This window comes from Prionailurus bengalensis, chromosome C2, assembly GCF_016509475.1.
Source record: "Prionailurus bengalensis isolate Pbe53 chromosome C2, Fcat_Pben_1.1_paternal_pri, whole genome shotgun sequence".
NCBI classification, from domain to species: domain Eukaryota; kingdom Metazoa; phylum Chordata; class Mammalia; order Carnivora; family Felidae; genus Prionailurus; species Prionailurus bengalensis.
In genome coordinates this window covers 72,103,182-72,119,212 of record NC_057350.1, presented here as the reverse complement: position 1 = coordinate 72,119,212, position 16,031 = coordinate 72,103,182, and the positions used below count along the sequence as shown (strand labels likewise).

Genomic DNA, 16,031 nt, shown 5'->3' with positions numbered 1-16,031 from the left:
CAGGAGGCTTCGAGGCAGCCCTTTCTCCTCTGACTTCTCCTGACATTCGGTTCTGCCCTGAGAGGCACAGTGAAGCAGGCCTGCCCTCTTGCCCCCACACACCAGAACCCGAAGCCCTGGGAGAGCAGCTGGTGTGAGCCAGCACGGGCCTGTGGGAATTGGGGCAAGGAGTGTAGACGCCCTCCAGAAGGTGGCCCGGCACCCTCTGCCCTGCTCCTGGCGTGCTGCGGCCAGCCCAGCCCCATTCCTCCAGGCTTTCATCAGCTCAGTGACTAAGTCCCAAGGCCTGACAGTCAGCACAGGGTTTGAGAGGGTGAATTGGGAGCAGGGCAAGTGGCCCAGCCCCTCTCCCACCTGGCAGCGGGGCAGAAGGGTGCCTCCTACGGACCCCGACAGGGGAGCGGGCCCCCCAGGACAGAAGAGAGTATGCCAACAGGTGGCTGCTAGACGTGGGTTGGGGTGCCATGGCAGTCATGGAGGGCCAGCTCTGCTTTTGTAGGGTATTGTTGGAGCCCCTTCAGTCCAAGCCTTTCACCCTGCAGTCAGTTCTGTCTCTGCCCTCTCTCCATGACACCCTCCCTGAGTATGGTCTTCGGGGAATCGCACGTCCTGTGCTCCAGACCCAAGTCTGTGCGGGGCTTGGACAAGATGGTCCCCTACATGCACTCAGGGTTTTGTTCTCTGCCTGACCCCGGGCATCTCCTCCTAAGGTTCCCCACGACCGTCACCACTCCACACCCTTCCCCCAGCCCCCACCCTCTGACCCGGTTCTCTCCCCACAGACTGTACCTGGGAAACCCCATGGACCCTCCTGACCTGCTGAGCGTGGAACTGAGCACCTCCCGACCCACCCAACATCTAGGAAGGGTGAAAAGTAAGAGCCTGGCTCCCCAGTGCCCCCTAGTTCATCAGCTGCCCAGGAAAAGGCACTGTCTTGTGCAGGCACTCTGAGCTGGCTGTTCTGGCTCTGGGACAGTTGGGCCAGGGCTGCCGGGGGACAGCTGTGACCCGGCTCCGGCTGGGTGTGGGGTGGAAGATGAGAAGCAGCTGTATCCGCCGAGGTGGGCATCCTCGGCCGTCCTGTGTTGGCCTGCCCACCTCAGCTTCCCTCCTCCCTCCTTCCCGCTGTGCTCAGATCCTGGCTTTCCTCACCCCCCCCCCCCCCCCCCCCAATCCTGCTGTCCTCTCCCAAGCCAAAACCACCCCACGGGCTTCATGTTGGCCAGGAGCCTCATCCATCTCCCGGATCCTGTGCCTGTTGTTCCGGAACCCGTTTTTCCCCATCCTGCCACCCCATTGCTTCCCATTGCTCTTGGGTGTGTATGTCCACTCACTCCTATTCACTGCCCTCTCTCTGTCTCTCTCCACACTCTGCCCTCTTGTCTGGCTGTCTTCCCTCCCCCGTCCTCTGTCTCTCCCGCTCTGTCCCTTCTACTCTCCGCATGGCCTTTCTTGCAGGGGAGCCTCCACCTCGCCCACCTCAGCCTGCCATCTTCGCTCAGAGTAAGTGGGGCTGCTCTCGATGCCTTGGCCCCTGCCCCTGCCCCCTCTCTCCTCTCATTCCTCCTCTCCTTCTGAAAGGTACAGAGCCCTGGTGGGCTGGCCGGGCGGGAGGGGAGGTGGGATGTGTGCTGTGAGCTCGTGCCGCTGACCTGGCCCAGCATGCCTGCCTCTCCCCCGCCTTGCAAACACCTGGGCTCCTGGAGCATTTGTGTGGTCCTGGTCCCCCCTCTCCACCGTCACCTGGCCCTGCTCCACTCCCTTTGGGGCCTGCAGAGGTTGTGTCTGGGCTTTCGTGGTGGCTAGTCAGGAGCTCTGTGCTCTTCCAAGGACAGCTCCTGTTGCCCTTAATGGTGGAGGATTGCCCATAGCCCGCTGCCTGCACTAGTGGTGTGCTGTGTGCCATAACGGAGTGGGGACAAGGGATTACCAACCAGGCCCAGGAGCCCGGGATACCTGGGGTCTTGTGTGTTGGGGTATTAGGCAGGCAGGTGTGGGGTGTTGCTTGCTCTAGCCGAGATGGAGGCAGGGGCTCATTAGCCTGTGTGGAGAGCTCATGGCGTCCAGAGCAGGTCCTGTCCTCCCGTGTGAATAGGGTTGGTGTGCCTTAAGAATTTTGGCAGCTGAGGGCTAACCTCTGGGGGCATTTGGAGTGGGGAGTTGGTGGAAGGCACTTGTCTTTCTTCCCGTCCCCCTGACACTGCCTTCTCGTTAGGATCTCCCTCTCTATCCTAGAGCCAACCTACGACCCAGTGAGTGAGGACCAGGACCCTCTGTCCAGCGACTTCAAGAGGCTGGGCCTCCGGAAACCAGGCCTGACCCGTGGGCTGTGGCTGGCAAAGCCCTCAGCTAGGGTGCCGGGCACCAAGGCAGGGCGTGGCGGCGGGAGCGAGGTCACACTCATTGACTTCGGCGAGGAGCCCGTCGTCCCCGCCCCCCGGCCCTGTGCACCCTCACTGGCACAGCTGGCCATGGATGCCTGCTCCTTGCTGGACAAGACTCCACCGCAGAGCCCTACTCGGGCACTGCCCCGGCCCCTGCATCCCACACCTGTGGTGGACTGGGATGCCCGCCCGCTGCCCCCGCCTCCTGCCTACGACGATGTGGCCCAGGATGAGGACGACTTTGAAGTCTGCTCCATCAACAGCACCCTGGTGGCTGCAGGGGTCTGTGCTGGGCCCAGCCAGGGTGAAACCAATTATGCCTTTGTGCCTGAGCAGGCGCAGCTCCTCCCTCCCCTGGAGGACAATCTGTTCCTCCCACCCCAGGGTGGGAGCAAGCCGCCCAGCTCGGCCCAGACCGCACAGATCTTCCAGGCGCTGCAGCAGGAGTGCATGCGGCAGCTGCGGGTCCCGGCTGGCTCCCTGGTCCCTTCACCTGGCCCAGCCCCAGCGGGTGAGGACAAGCCCCAGGTGCCCCCCCGGGTGCCCATCCCCCCGAGGCCCACTCGCCCACGTGGTGAGCTGTCTCCAGCCCCCTCAGGTGAGGAGGAGATAGGGCGGTGGCCTGGACCTGCCTCCCCTCCCCGGGTGCCTCCCCGGGAGCCCCTGTCCCCTCAAGGCTCGAGGACCCCTAGCCCCCTGGTACCACCTGGAAGCTCCCCACTGCCGCCCCGGCTCTCAAGTTCACCTGGGAAGACCATGCCCACCACCCAGAGCTTTGCCTCAGACCCCAAGTATGCTACACCACAAGTGATCCAGGCACCCGGCCCACGGGCTGGTCCCTGCATCCTACCCATCGTCCGTGATGGCAAGAAGGTCAGCAACACCCACTATTACCTGCTGCCCGAGCGCCCATCCTACCTGGAACGCTACCAGCGCTTCCTGCGTGAGGCCCAAAGCCCTGAAGAGCCGGCCCCCTTGCCTGTGCCCCTGCTGCTGCCCCCACCCAGCACCCCAGCCCCTGCCGCCCCCACTGCCACTGTTCGACCAATGCCCCAGGCTGCCCCAGACCCCAAGGCCAACTTCTCCACCAACAACAGTAACCCAGGGGTCCGGCCACCAGCCCTGAGGGCCACTGCACGGCTGCCACAGAGGGGCTGCCCTGGGGACGGGCCAGAGGCTGGACGACCAACAGACAAGATCCAGATGGTGAGTACCGGGCCTGGCCGCTGGTTGGAGGGGCAGGGGCCCAAGGGCCCGGGAGGAATGGGCCCAAGTGGTGCTGATGGGTAGGTGGGTGGGTGTGCCCAGCTGCAGGCCATGGTGCATGGGGTGACCACAGAGGAGTGCCAGGCGGCCCTGCAGAGTCACAGCTGGAGCGTGCAGAGGGCTGCCCAGTATCTGAAGGTACCACCACCTCCTGCCCACTCTGGCTTTCAGGGACCCTGAAGACTGGTTCTGCCGCTCTCACCTCCTTTTGCCCCTCCCTACCATCCTGCCTCTGGCTCTCCTCTGCCCCTACCCTGCCCGGTGCCCTTCAGCCCCAGTGTGTCCCATGGCACCACCCTCTGCTCCTCAGGTGGAGCAGCTCTTTGGGTTGGGTCTGCGGCCGCGAAGCGAGTGCCACAAGGTGCTGGAGATGTGTGACTGGAACCTGGAGCAGGCAGGCTGCCACCTCCTGGGCTCCTGCGGCCCCGCCCACCACAAGTGAGTGAGCCCCTCAGGGAGCATACCCCGCTAGAAGAGAGCCCCACGCCTGGAGGGCCTCACAGGGCCAGGAGGCACAGGGCTGCCCAGCTGGGAGGAGGGAAGGCAGCCCCCACCCTGGGATGCAGGCAGTTCTGGGTGAAAACAGTTTCTCCTCAGTGCATTTAGACTTTGTAGCCACTTGGTGCAAAAGAACTAATAAGTAAAGAGAGGGCACTGGAGCCTCTCCCCTTGTGGGGGCTTGCTTCCTAACCCCACACAGCACCCTTGAACCTGCGTCAGGGAGCAGCAGTTTAGGGCTCAGTGATTTCAACATATTTCTCACCTCTCCATTTCGTATTTCAGTTTAAAGTTTTAATGCCATTTTAATGGAACGCTTAACCAAAAATAATCCCGTTACTTTCCTGTTAAAAATGTATATGTGGACACGTAATAAATGATACAAATGATCTGTAGTATAAATATAAATATATACATCATAAATGAGAATTGTATCAAATCGGAGGTAGAGATATGGGTAGATCCCAGCATTGTCCTCGGAGGGACGCTGGTGGGTGGGGGGTTTTGGAGCTGGTGGGCCCTGGCAGCAGATAGCTGGAATTAGAGCCCAGCCTTCCGCTCAGGGACGGAGTCAGCTTGGGCATGTTTCCCGACCTCTCCATCCTCATCTGTAAAACGTGTACTAATGAGGGCCTGGCTGGCTCAGTCAGTAGAGAGTACGATCTCGGGGTCGTGAGTTTTAGCTCCACATTGGGAGTAGAGATAACTTAGGGGGGAAAAAAATCTGTACAAATGACAGTATCTACCTCATAGAAATGACTAGAAGAAACGAGGGATGCATCTGTCAAATCACACAGCAAGCGTCTGGCACATGGGACACCATCACCGAGTGTCAGCTGTTAACTTGTGGTGATTCTTACTAATTTGCATCCAGAGAAACTTAGGCTTTACCGTGCCTATTGCCCTCTGATAGTCTAATACTCAGTAGTGCTGTTCTTTTTTTTTAATTAAAGAGAAAAAGGCATCCCAGGATGATAAGTTCCAAAATCATTGCTGACTTTTCAACCGATTAGCCCACCATCAAGAGGCCCTCTTGTGCCCACGCACTCTAGACACTCTGTAGAATCAGCCCCTGTATTGATAGAGGGGCTTTCTCGTTGTTTCCCGTCCTTTAGGCGCTGAGATGTCTGAAGAGCCAGAGGGTCTGCCCTGAAGGAATCACTTGAGCCTGTCCATCTGACAAGGGTGGGGAGAAGACCTGCCCAGGCCTGGAGGACCTGCTGTCACTTGCCGTGGCAGAGCAAAGCCAAGGCAGCAGGAGACTGGGAGCCCCGCCTTGCTGTCCCTCCCTCACCCAGTGCTGTCCCTGCAACTTTGGATCAGCTCTTGGTGCCCTTAGCCAAGGGGTGGGAAGGAACCCCATGAAGGCAGGCCTGGTGGCCGCCTCAGCAGGCCCTGCAGCTGACCTGCTTCTGGCTCCAGCCCCTGGTTGGGCCTGTGGCCGGAGTGTGTTTCCATGCTCTACCAGTGGGGAAGCCGGGCTTGACTCGTGCAGGGAGGATGTGTTGGCCACACAGAAAGGTGGACCAGCACCCAGCAAGCCCTCCCAGGGTAGGGCCCTTCTCCAGGGATCCCCTGGAGGGCAGTTAGGGTGTCGGAGAGAATGTGACTTGTGGCCTCACCATGGATATGTTATGGGACTAGGCTGGTCTTAGGATCTTGTGCCTGGAAATAGCCCTGAGTGGCTCAGAAAGCAGAGCGAGGGTGCCAGATTGTTCTCTGGCAGGGACCAGGGCCCAAGGCCCCAGGGTTGGAAGGAGACCAAGGGGGCAGCTGCCCTGGAGGGATACCAGTGCTTCCTCTTTGACCCAGCTCCTCCCCTGTGCTGTTCTGTGTTTTCCTACCAGCCTGTGTCGCCAAAGTTGCTGCCCCAGCTATGGATACCTGCTTCTTCCAGAGAAATAAAGTTAGTTTCTATTTTATGTTACTTACTTGTGACTGTCTGTTTCTTTGACTCTTGGTCAGCAGCCTGAGGCCCCGGGGCTTCCCAGGCCACCACCATCTGTCCAGGGTGGCAGTCCTCCTGGTGCCACCTGTGGACAGAGGGAGGAAGTGCGGGCCCCGGGTGACCCTGGCAGAGGGGCAGAGCCCCTGCTGGTGTAGTCACTGACTCTGTCTCCATGGTTTTGCTCGAGAGTTCTATAAGGCCATATATACTGCAGGAGAGAGCATGTACGATAACTCACCTAGTTAGAGCTAAGCCAGAACCTTTAGTAATGGAGGAAAGCTTCAATATGTATTTTGTTTTTCTGAATATTTCATATGGTTCAGAATTCAAGGGGCACCTGGGTGGCTCAGTCGGTTAAGCGTCCGACTTCAGCTCAGGTCACGATCTCACAGACTGTAAGTTCGAGCCCCGCGTCGGGCTCTGGGCTGATGGCTCGGAGCCTGGAGCCTTCTTCCGATTCTGTGTCTCCCTCTCTCTCTGCCCCTCCCCCATTCATGCTCTGTCTCTCTCTGTCCCCAAAATAAATAAACGTTAAAAAAAAAAATTTTTCAAAAAAAAAATTCAAAAGGTGTTGAAGAGTCCTCAGTGAAGTCTACTGCCCCAGCCGCCACCTCCCCTCCCCAGAGGCTGCCTTCTTGTCTGGTTTTTTTCACAGCACATTCTGAAGGGTTCCATGGCCATACTGAAAGAGTGTCCCCATTCTTGTTCAGGGGTGCCTGGGTGTGTGGATGTACCATAGTCTGCTTAACCAGGCCCCTTGGGCTGTTTCCAGTCCTTTGCAATTATAACCGTTGATGCAATAAATGGCGTATATGGATTATTTTGCACCTGCAGGTCAGTCTGAAGGATGAGTTCCCAGGAGTGGAACTCCTGAGTCCAAGAGTATGTGCAGTAGTGATGGGTGTTGCTGAATTGCTCTCCACGGAGGAGCTCATTCCAGTAGCCACAGCCACCAGCGTGTGAGAGCTCTCTCCATGTGTCCCAGAGCTTTCTGATTTTGGCCAGTGAAATGGGTTTCTGTAGTTTTTGTATTTACCCAATGGGTGAATAAACATTATAAAAAGTGATTTGGGCCATTTATATTTCCTTTTCTGTCAGCTGCCTATTAATACCCTTGGCCCATTTAAATTTTTTTTTTTTTTTAATGTTTGCTTATTTTTGAGAGAGAGAGAGAGAGCATGAGCAGGGGAGGGGCAGAAGGAGAGGGAGACACAGAATCCGAAGGAGGCTCCAGGCTCTGAGCTGTCAGCACAGAGCCTGACGCGGGGCTCAAACTCACAAACCGCGAGATCATGACCTGAGCAGAAGTCAGATGCTTAACTGAGCCACCCAGGCACCCCTGGTCCATTCTACAAAGTAAGTGATTAGTCTGTTACTGGTTCTTAGGAAATGACTGGATGAAGGGAATTAGCTCTTTGAGCTTTACCATGTGATCTGAACTTTAGGAATACAGCTAAATCATGAGAGGGGAAGCTGATGGTTTAGTTTATTAAAAACAACACAAAAGCCATTTAGGATGGGCCTGGGTGCTATGTGTTTGCTGTTCCAGGCTGGACTGCTTGGTGGGCCCTCAGGCCTGGGAGGTCTGGGCCTTCAGATCCAGACATGTTCTGAATACCCTGTGTACTAAGTTAAGAATTCAATTATATTTTACTGCAATTTAAAAATATTTAGTCAAGAGGTGCCTGGGTGGCTCAGTCAGTTAAGCTTCTGACTCTTGATTTCAGTTCAGGTCATGATCACGCAGTTCGTGAGATTGAGCCCCATATTGGGCTCTGCATGGACAGCTGACAGCACGGAACCTGCTTGGGATTCTCTCTCTCTCCCTCTCTCTCTGCCCCTCCTCAGCATGCACTCTGTCTCAAAATAAGCATTTTTTAAAAAATAAATAAGAATATTTAATCAAAATATATCACCCAAAAGAAAACATTAGTATGGTTAACTTTGGACTTTGCTGTTAGACCTGGATTCCATTCTCAGTTCTGTTTGATCTTGGAGAAGTTACTTAACCTTTCTCAGCCTATAATCTGGGGGACAGTAATCCTTGCTTTTTAGAATGGTGGTGTGTATTAAATGAGATTGCACAGGTAAAGTATTTTGCCTAGTGCATGGGCCATGATACGTACCCAATAAACTATAATCATTCTACGTTTTATTTTTTCATGTTGCTGCTATCAATCAATAGCTTACATTACACACTGACCACATCTCTTTGCGTGAAATTGTTTTCTCTTCCCATTTCCCCTTAATTTCACTTTATTTTTTTGAAATAATTTTCTTTTGCTGTAAAGCCATTCCTTTTTTATAGATCATGGACATTTATTTTTAACGTTTATTTTTGAGACAGAGAGACAGAGAATGAACAGGGGAGGGGCAGAGAGAGAGGGAGACACAGAATCGGAAACAGGCTCCAGGCTCTGAGCTGTCAGCACAGTGCCCGACGCAGGGCTCGAACTCATGGACCGTGAGATCATGACCTGAGCCGAAGTCGGACGCTTAACCGACCAAGCCACCCAGGCGCCCTGATCATGGACATTTTCAACTCCCATTTTTTTTTAATCCTGTTTTTTGGTAAATGATGGCAGAGCTAGTACATTTTAGATATTTTGCAAGGGTGACACCAAAGGATCTGGGGGCTCCTCAGAGGATTGGGAAACCCCATGTACTTTTCTTGCCAGATACATAGCCCCTAAATCCTAGGGGCTTCCTGCTGTTTTTCTCACTTCTAACCAGCCTGCCAATTCTTACGAGCATCTCCTGGGTTTGTTGAAAAGATCTTAAAGGAGGATGTTGAAAAAGCTGGCCCAGGTTTGTTTGCCAACAAGGAGAATCAATCAGCAAAAATTCACTGGGTATCTTACTGAGTCAAGCCCTGAAGAGGGAATACAAGCTGAACAGTCTGTCCACAGGACTGTGACATTATAGCAAGGTGATAAGTGCTCTAAGATCATAATGTGCCCGATGCCTTGGGAGCAAAGGAGGTGGCTCCCTGGAGTAGGTGACCTTGTGCTGACTTGATGGGGGAAGAATAGGTATATGTCAGGAAAGTGAGGGGGCGTGCAAATATTGCAGGTGGAGGGACTTGTGTAAATGCTCAAGTTTGGTAAGGCTGGAGGCCATCCTTTGTGTATTTGGGATGAGTTGGAGGTAGCTTTTATGTGATCCTGATTCTGGTGGAGTGAGGCAGTCCTGGATCATGCAGCCGCTGGTGTGATACCCGGAGGCCTTTTGACCATGTAGATGAGGGGAGACAGCAGAGAATAAGCAGAGCAACGTAAGTCTATGTTTTTAAGAAGAGAGCTCTGCTTAAAAGTGGCTCACTGCTCCACTTTAACCATGGGTGGAGGAAAGATCTAGTAGATGTGTCTCACTGCACACTGGGAACACAAATGTGTTCTTAGTTTGAAGCAAATAAATTTTACAGAAATTTGACCTTGGGGAATGGAACGACCTCCAACTCTGGAATCCTTGACTAGAGCAGGGGTTCCCAAAGGCCAAGCCAGTGCCAGTGGTGGTCTCGGGTCAAGTTTTGGTCTGAGTTGAAACGGTAAGAATGTGAACCATATAACAGTTTTTCTTAAAAGGTATTCAAGTTCAAAGTCTGCCTTAGTTCTGAGATTTTTGTCTTCCTGCATTTTTGGTATTGAAATGGCTATTTTTGTCTGGTGATGATAGTGATACTGGCAGGTGACAGATTTGTCCCCCTGCCCTTATGTGGTGATGCTATATCAGCACACACTCTCCAGCAATTATTGTAAGGATCCCTGAAATCTAGCCTCAGAACCGCGGGACAAAAGTGCTTTTGTGTTACGCAGCACCACCTATTGGCCAAAGAAGACATTGCAGTCAGGCTAAATTTCAGATGACAGAGAGAGAAGATTGTGTGAAAGTCATTGCCCAATAAATACATTAAATCCAAAAGCTGCTGGCCCAGGTCCATGGGTGCTAAAAGGGACTCGTCCCAGGGAAGCTGGGAGGGGAGGTAACTGGTTCTCCCACCATCTGGAGCCAAATGGAGGCCAGCTAGGATTTAATGGCGGGAAAAGGGACTGGCTCTGAAGACCGCCCCTAAACCTAGGAAAGAAACCTAGGTTCTTCCTAGGAAGAAGCCTAGGAAAGAAACCTAGGGGGTCCCTGGGGGGATGCTGTGGGCTGAGGAAGTGCATGCAGTCATTCACCAATGAAAAGTCCTGGGATGACACAAGTGCCCTTTGGGAAGCCCCAGCCACTACTATATATATATATATATATTTTTTTTTAATGTTTTTATGATTGCCACACATGCTCATTGTTCATGGAACATTCAGAAAAGCACTGTGAGAAAATTAAAATTACCCAGAAAGGCACTTGGAATTTTGTTATATTTTCTTCGAGTTTCTTTCCTGTGCGTGTATGTTGTGTGTATTACAGTTTCATAAAGGCCATCCTGCTTATACTGTTTTGTAACCCCTTTTTACTTAATATTTTATACCACAGGCAGTTTTCTATATCTTGAAACTCATTTTCTCAAGGGACATTAAAACACAGCGTAGTTTTCATTCTATAGAAATGAAATGCAGACATTGTTATTTAACACCTTGTTAGCATTTTTATTTTGCAACAAATTATTTTAACAAATACTGCTAAATGACTTTTCAGAAAGATTTGTGTCTTTTATTAAAACAAAGTATATGTGTTATTAAAGAGAGGACTTGTATTTTGGAGATAACGTTTTAAAATATTTCTGAATGAAGTCATCTGTTGAGGAAATGGATGGTTGGAGGAAATGGGACACGGGTTGATAATTGTTGAAGCTGATGATGGAGTAGGAGGGCTTATTGTAGTCCTCAAGATGAGGGATGTTCCTTTCCACAATAAAAAGCTCAGCAAAAATGCACGCGTTCTCCAGCGAGGGACATTCCCACTGGTCCAGCCGTCTTCTCTGAAGTCGCCCCTTGGAGGTTTCTTTGTTTCCGTTGACACAAGGCAGACCCCAGGGATGCGTAACTTCCACCTTTGTGGCTCTGGCACAGAGTGTTCAGAACCTCCTTCTCTTGCTAGCTTTTGCAAGGTGGAGTCAAGGTGGAGTTTTACAAACCACAGAGCCAAATCCTGAGGGAAATATCTCCAGTCCTGTCACCAGCCTTGTCACAGACCCCATCCCGTGTGTTCACCCTTTATCCTGAGGCCTTGCTACTAAAAGGGCTGCACGAGGTCCATCCACATCAGCATCACCTGGGGAACCTGTTGGAAATGCAGAACCTGAGCCCTATCCTGGACCTACTGAACTAGAATCTTTGCTCTACCAAGATTCCCAGGAGGGGCACAGAAACGGTCAAGTGTGTGAAGCCTTCAACTAAGGCAGCCCTGCTCTAATCCCAAAGAGCTGGTGGGCCTTGGGAGGCCCCGCCTGGCTGCCAGGAGTCCCTGGTCCCCGTAGGCAGGGCTGTGCTACCTGTGCCCCCTCCCATGACCCATCACCCAGCCTAAATGCCCTTTTTTGAATAAATAATTCACTTAAAACTATATGCAAGGAATTTAGTTGCCAAGTATTATCGTAAATAATTGGAAACTATCAAAATGTACCATCATAGGGGATTGGTTAAATATAACTGTTTCACCCACAGAATGGGAAATAGCACCACAAATCAAAGAATCCTTAAAAAGACCATTTGATTAATAATATTAAAATCAATTATTTTGAGATATGAGATTGTGGCTTTTTTTTAACTTCTACATTATGTTCTGCAAAATGGCTTCCTATTAGTTTTTTTGTTGTTGTTATTTTGGTGGTAAAATACACATATAAAACTTATGCTTTTTTTTTTTTTTAACTAGCTCATCCTAATGAGCATGAAGTGGTATCTCATGGTTTTGATTTGCATTTCCCTAATGATTAGTGATGTGGAACATCTTTTCCTGTGCTTGTTGCTTGTCTCTCTTCCATTTTTTAATTGGGTTGTTTGGATTTTGTTGTCCTAATTGCCCTTTTGCCAGACGCCATGACCTGTGCCCCATCTCTCACCATCTGGTTTCACTGGCCTTGGGAATACTGCTTTCTGCCTTTCTCCTCTCTGCAAGCACGTGACATGGGCTTGGTTCTCCCTCCATGCGCACAAGCGCCTTCTGTCGTGCCTGTTCCTTTTTTTGAGGGAATTATCAGCCTGTTCTTGGAGGAGCAGCATCATGCATGTGTCTCTCGGAGTCCCCATATCTAGCCTGGATCTACACCTGTCCAGAGACCGCTTGCAGTCCTGCTGATGGTCTCCAGCCCTTGTGAAATGCCACCGCCCCCACGGCTGCCCCACTGTCCTCATGGCTGTCTGTCCCAGCCCCTGCAAGGTCGGCTGCTCTTGTGCACGCGTGCATGGCCAGCAGCTGCCCAGTAGTTGTTCACGGCGGTCCTGCCTAGCTGTGAGCTGCCCTCTGGAGCAGTAACTAGGTTCTGTGGGCTCACAGTGAGCGAGGGGCAGGGCCAAGTTAGAAGGAGCAAAGATCAAAAATCACAGAAGCACTCGTGTGGTAGAAAATGGTGCCTGGACCTGGGTTCAGATAGGCAGGGGAGAGCCCAGAGAAGAGTTGGAAAGGTGACCTCAGGGGATGGTTTTGTCTCTATGATTAGGTTTTAAGCTCTAGAGAGCAGACTTGTATCTTATTCCTCCTTATGTGGTCTAGGAAAGTGTGTCAATTACTTGCTTTCATTGTTTTCCAGGTTAGCATTTCTATTTCATTTCCCTGCCTCACTCCTTCTTCCCTTCCTCTCTTCCTTTCCTCCCTCCCTCCTTCCTCACTCCCCGTTGGAACTGAGGCTTCCTTTGTGTACCTAGGATACATTAATTGTATGACATGAGGTCTGATGGTGGCAAATTGCTGCTCCCGGTCCATTTCTCCCCTGCCAGCACTAGGTGGCCACATGGGGCAGTGAGCACCCCTGTGTCCTGTCAAGGGCAGGCCTTGTTGGCCTGTTGGCTGCCCACTTCTCTCACCTGCTTCCCCTTAGAACCTCAGGAAGGTTCTGGCCATGGAGGTAAGGGAGAGCTGGTCAGAGAAGGATGGCTGAGCTGCAGAAAATCCACATCTGGCCCATGTTTTGGAGGAACGGTTTGGCTGCCGAAAGCCCTGGCGTTCTGAGCACTATGTCATGTCTGATGGTCACCCTGTTTTCCCTACAGCCCAACCCACAGGTGAGAAGGCTAACAGTTTTCTCCAATCCTCACTTATTTTTGTCTCCGTTGCACAGCCCCCGTTTGGAATAATTCTCATTTTCAACTCCTTTATGTCTCTACTAGGTATTTGGAAATTTTAAGGATCAACTATTTCCACATATGTCATCCAACCAACTTATTCAAACAACATTTGCCTGCATTCCTGCCGGAGGTACAGTCAGAAGCAAAACGGGGATAGGCTCCCGGGCTTGGCATTTGCTTAACGCCAGACAAGCTATTGTTCCAGCTACGTCCCCTACCAAAGAAAAGGAGTGGTTTTCTTTTTTTCTTCCCAAATAAAACATTTCCTTCTTTGCCAAAAGGATATTCTCATTTTAGAATTTCTGGGACACCAAAATAAAAAATAATAATAAAAAAATAATAAATAAAGTCTTTAGCTCAAGTGTAGTCTGACACTTGAATATACAACCACCGTGTAACATCTTGGTTTTGTCTTTTTCTCCCCCCACTGCGTTCACGTCGTGGTACGTTCATAAGCACAATCCACTGAGTACATGTGCCAAAATGTCCTTCCTAGTCATTCCCCTTTGGGTGGGCATACAAGTACTTCCCATTTTCCTTCTATAGTTCTTATTGCCAAAGCTAACTGTTAAATCTATTACTATTTAATCCACTTCACTCGGTGCTTAGCGTTTCATTTGGTGTATTCCAAAATACACTTACAAAATAATTACCCGTCATGACCTGAGCCGAAATCAAGAGTCAGACGCTTAACAGACTGAGCCACCAGGCACCCCTCATCATGCTATTCTAGCTATTTATTAAGCACATCTACACCTAAGAACTTTTCTTCCTTGAATGGTACACGTTTTGGCAAAAATGAAACCCTTAATGAAACTTCAGGAAGCCTTATTGTACTTAATTCCCCTTAGATGTAGGCACCTCAGGAAAGTGGGTATTTCTGCCCCTGGTTGTATGATCTTAGCCAAGTCCCTGTCCTTCCTTGGGTCCGAAATTCATGGGCCATAAGGGAGCGGGTTGGAGGAGGGTCCTCACCAGCCTGCCAGGCCCAAGATCCAGTGTTCTGTCCCAGGGAGGAGAAGCTGATGCTTTTGCTCTGCCCACTGCACTCCTCACCCTTGTCTCTCTCGTCTTCCCTAAGGGGCCGGGGTCACAGACGGAAGGCCTGGTGAGGCCTCAGGCTGCCATTCCCGTGCAACCTCATTCCGATCTTTTAATCTCTCGGGAGCATTGGTTTCCTCATCTTGAAATGGGAGTGAGCAGTTTTGAAGCCATACATGTGTCAGGGCTTCTGGCGTGGCGGTGAGGTTTTATTACCCATTACCTTTTGCTTCTCCCCCAAAGCCCAAGCTGGAGGTGAGTCCTTAGCTTCCCAGATTCCCTTTTGTGCCTCCCGCTGTGTGCAGGGCATTATGAAGAGAAAGAAGAACCACAGTCCTTTCCTGGTAGGGAGCTTACACGTGGGTGGGGAGGCCGACTCACAGAGGAGGTGGGTAAGCAAACACGTAACGCTAGGCTGGAAGGCACAGCCGAGTTCTGAGACAGGAGCTGGTGTGGATGGGCCAGGAAGTTCTGGGAAGACTCACACATATGTAGGCCACACGATATGCACATATCCACACATATGCAGCCACACTAACGGTTCCGGGATCAAAGCCACTTGGTACGGTGCTGGCCTTAGTGCCTCTACCCTAGTCTGCCAAATCTGAGGAGGATGAGGCGCTGCCTGTGGAACTCCATGGCTTGTGGCCCATTCTGATGTTACGCCCCTCCAGTGAATTTTTTATTTAGGTTATTGTATTTTTCACTTCTATAATTTCCATTTGGTTCTTTTAATTTTTTATTTCTCTCCTGAAATTATCTTTTTATTCAGGCCAAGAGTGTTTGTTGTTATTTCTTAAAATAAATTTTTAAAAAATGTTTATTCATGTTTGAGAGAGAGAGAGAGTTGGGGAGGTGCAGAGAGAGAAGGAGACACAGAATCCGAAGCAGGCTCCAGGCTCTGAGTTGTCAGCACAGAGCCCGATGTAGGGCTTGAATTCATGATCTGTGAGCTCACGACCTGAGCTAAAGTCAGATGCTTAACCAACTGAGCCACCCAGGCGCCTCTGTTTGTTATTATTTCTTGGAGCATGGTTATAATAGCTGCTTTAAAGCCTCCTAGATAATTCCAACATCTGCCTCATCTTGGGATTGGCATCTCATTACCTTTTTCTCTGGGAGATGTTAAATTTTTTTGGTTCTTTGTATATTGAGTTTTTGATCATGTGTAGACATTGTGAAAATTATGTTCTAAGACTCTAGTCTTGTTTACAGTCTGTGGAGAATGTTCTTTTGTTTGTTTCAGCATGTCCTTGATTTAGGTAGGTTCAGGGCACGAGTTTGCTCGCCTTCTGTAAGCTGTGTGGTTCCAGTGTCATCTGATTTTCAAGCCTTTGCTAGTGTTTCGTAGCGCTATCCTGATCATCCCACGTACACATCACCTGGTGGCCAGTTTGGGACCTGGGTGGCCGTCTATCCCCTAGTTCAGTGCCCAATGCCTTTGGAGTGTTGGTTAGGGTTGGATCCATGCCTGGGCAGCTTGGGGATGGGCCCAGGAATTCAACTACACCTTTATGGGGTTGATTTCTTGAGCCTCCTCCTCTTCACAATCCACTTGGCACTTTTTGGTTCTCACGGACCCTCTTTTCCGGTTCTCTGGCGTGACAGCCAACATTTGAGTTTGCCTGCTCTACCATGCATTTCCCATGACTGCGGCTGCCTCTGACC

The 16,031-nt window shown here is 51.2% G+C and overlaps 1 protein-coding gene across 17 annotated transcripts in view; it reads left to right on the top strand.

The window, feature by feature from the left end:
- The window catches only part of TNK2 (tyrosine kinase non receptor 2), a 46,380-nt gene extending 40,305 nt beyond the window's left edge, over positions 1-6,075 (top strand). For 5 of the 17 annotated variants that reach the window (XM_043594446.1, XM_043594457.1, XM_043594447.1 and 2 more), the window contains 6 exons: positions 783-874; positions 1,459-1,581; positions 2,236-3,590; positions 3,693-3,788; positions 3,961-4,088; positions 5,264-6,075. In XM_043594446.1, the coding sequence (XP_043450381.1) occupies positions 783-874; positions 1,459-1,581; positions 2,236-3,590; positions 3,693-3,788; positions 3,961-4,088; positions 5,264-5,270 (1,801 nt within the window). In that variant the 3' untranslated portion in view covers positions 5,271-6,075. The other 12 variants (XM_043594456.1, XM_043594450.1, XM_043594458.1 and 9 more) reach the window with 10 other exon arrangements.
- The last annotated feature ends 9,956 nt before the right edge of the window (positions 6,076-16,031 follow it).